General features: G+C 28.2%; 1 protein-coding gene across 1 annotated transcript; it reads left to right on the top strand.

Annotated features, from left to right (window-relative positions):
- The first annotated feature begins 209 nt into the window (after nt 1-209).
- LOC131867720 (serine/threonine-protein kinase OXI1-like) lies at nt 210-737 on the top strand. The gene has a single exon (XM_059215524.1). It carries the CDS (start codon nt 210-212, stop codon nt 735-737), a length of 528 nt encoding a protein of 175 aa, XP_059071507.1.
- The last annotated feature ends 1,816 nt before the right edge of the window (nt 738-2,553 follow it).

Here is a 2,553-nt window from a genome sequence, read left to right as displayed (position 1 = left end):
TCAATATCAATCTAATTATATTTGTTATGTTTTTGCAGTCGGTATCGGGGGATCCTGGTGCATAAACTTCTCCTCTATAATTGGAGACTTTTTGAGAGAATAAACTAATTAAACACTTTGTACGATTATCTTTGTTACTATATAATTGTGCAGATATTTTTTGTCTGTATATATAACAGAGAGATTCCTCAAGGTCAACAGGTGAAATAATGGTAATTGAAGTCATTTTTTTAGATGATCACCTGTCTTCATCCATGTGCAGGTTTTACGCAGCAGAGGTGATTGTAGCGTTGGAGTATTTGCACGAGAAAGGAATCGTATATCGAGATCTGAAGCCAGAGAACATATTGGTGCAAGATAGTGGGCACATAATGCTCACTGATTTCGATCTGTCCCTGTGTCTCATATCTGATCATGGCGAATATAACGAATGGAAATCTCGTTCGTTTGTGGGTACGGAGGAGTACATCGCACCAGAGGTCCTGTGGGGCAAATTCCATTCATACCCAGTCGAGTGGTGGTCTTTCGGCGTCTTTCTATACGAAATGAGTCACGGTCAGACACCTTTTAGGGGGTTTAGTCGAAAGGACACCTTTGTGAATATTATGAGCAAGGACCCCTTTTTCTCATCCTCATCTTCTCTGGATGATCTTATTCAGAAGCTCCTTGCGAAAGAGCCGACAGAGAGGCTAAACAGAAAGCAAATAAAAAGCCACCAATTCTTTTGGGACATGTGATGGGATCAACTGCAGTTTGTTTCTAGGCCTCCTTTTGTGCCGCCGCTCTCTCCTGAACCTCTTCTCACTTTTCACAAAGAAAATGAAGAAGAAGAAACAGAAGACATAAGCTGCGGCTATGTGGAATCAAGTCAATGATTGATTTGGCCTCAAAAACTATTTACCTATATAAAATTAAGGTGAAAGTAAAATTACATTATCAAAGTTTACATGTTTTCAATCTTATAAAATTAGATTAAAAAAATCACAATCAATTATTCATTATTATAGATGTGTTTGTTATTTTTAAAATATATTTATATTTTTTTTTTTTTAATTTCTATTTTGATAATAATTTCACTTTATTTTGTTAAAATGTGTAGATTACCAAACAATTGTAGCAAAACCAACATCTATAACTTTTTGTCCTCTTATCAATATATTAAGAAAATGATAATAAATGTTAAGAATGCAAATAATATGTATATGATTTCAAAAAAAATATTGTAAAAATTAATTTATTATAATAGTATCAATTTAGAAAGAGAAAGGAAGAAAAGAATCCTAATTTTTAATTTAGAAAGATCAAAAAGGAATTTATATGTTTCTAAATCTTAAACATAAAAAATATTATGTTTCAAATTTACATCTAATACACAAATATTTAAAAAATAATACACAATCTTTAATTTTCAATTTAGAAAGATAAAAAACAATTCTTATGTTTCCACATTTTAATTTCTAAATTGGAAAGATCGAAATTACATACACAAATATTAAAAGAACTTTTTATGTCTCTAAATTTTAATCATAAAAATATAATGTTTCTAAATATAAAAAAAAATCAAAACTATGTATATAAATAAATATTCTTAAAAAAATTATATACTCAAATTGTTTCATAAAGGTTAAACCCTTAAATTAAGATTATATTTTAATTATGGTTATGGTTAGGGTTGGAGTTTGATAAGATCTTAATTATATTTTTCTTTATAGTTAGAGTTTAAATTTTATTAAGTTTAGAGTTAGATTTAAGGTGACGAGTAAGATAATTTTAATTAAAAGAAATTTTAAACCTCTAATCTTACCTAATTGAAATCTAAGCATAACCTAACCCTAAACTCAATTGAATGCTAACTATAAACCTAATTTAACCCTAACTCTACTCCACATTCAAACAAAACCTTAAATAAAATTGAACCCTAAACATACCAATAAACCTAATTGAACCCTAACCCTACACCACACTCAAAGAAAACCTTAAATAAAAATTGAACCCTAAACTTATCAATAAACATAATTGAACCCTAACTCTGAACCTTTAATTAAACAATAAATCAAATTGAACTTTAAACCTAATGCTAAACCAAAATAAACCATAACCTTAAATATTATTAAACCTTAATACTATAACGAATTGAACCCTAATCTTGAACCCTAACCCTAACTATAACACTAAACCAAATTAAACCTTATCCCTTAAACAAATTGAATTGTAATCATAATCTTGATTTAAATTGAATGCTAACCCTTATCCTAATTAAAATTGTAACCCTATCGAAGTCTAATTTTAACTCTTAATAAACATTACCACAAATTTTAACCCTAATCCTATATGATAGTTTTGGATGCACATTGATCATGCATTTTAGTTTCTATTATAATGTATTAATTTAAAAGAAATGAATAAGATGTCAATATTTTGGGTCTTATGGTAAATTAAGAAATACATTATTTTGTATTGATTTATGTTTGACTCCTACATGGAAGGTATGCTTTTATTCTAAATTCTCTTACCTTAACATATTTATTATTAAACAAAACATATTTTATGTAT

The sequence above is a fragment of the Cryptomeria japonica genome, unplaced genomic scaffold (genome assembly GCF_030272615.1).
Source record: "Cryptomeria japonica unplaced genomic scaffold, Sugi_1.0 HiC_scaffold_178, whole genome shotgun sequence".
Lineage (NCBI taxonomy): Eukaryota > Viridiplantae > Streptophyta > Pinopsida > Cupressales > Cupressaceae > Cryptomeria > Cryptomeria japonica.
Note: the sequence above shows the minus strand (reverse complement) of the source record. Positions and strands in the feature narration are given on the sequence as shown.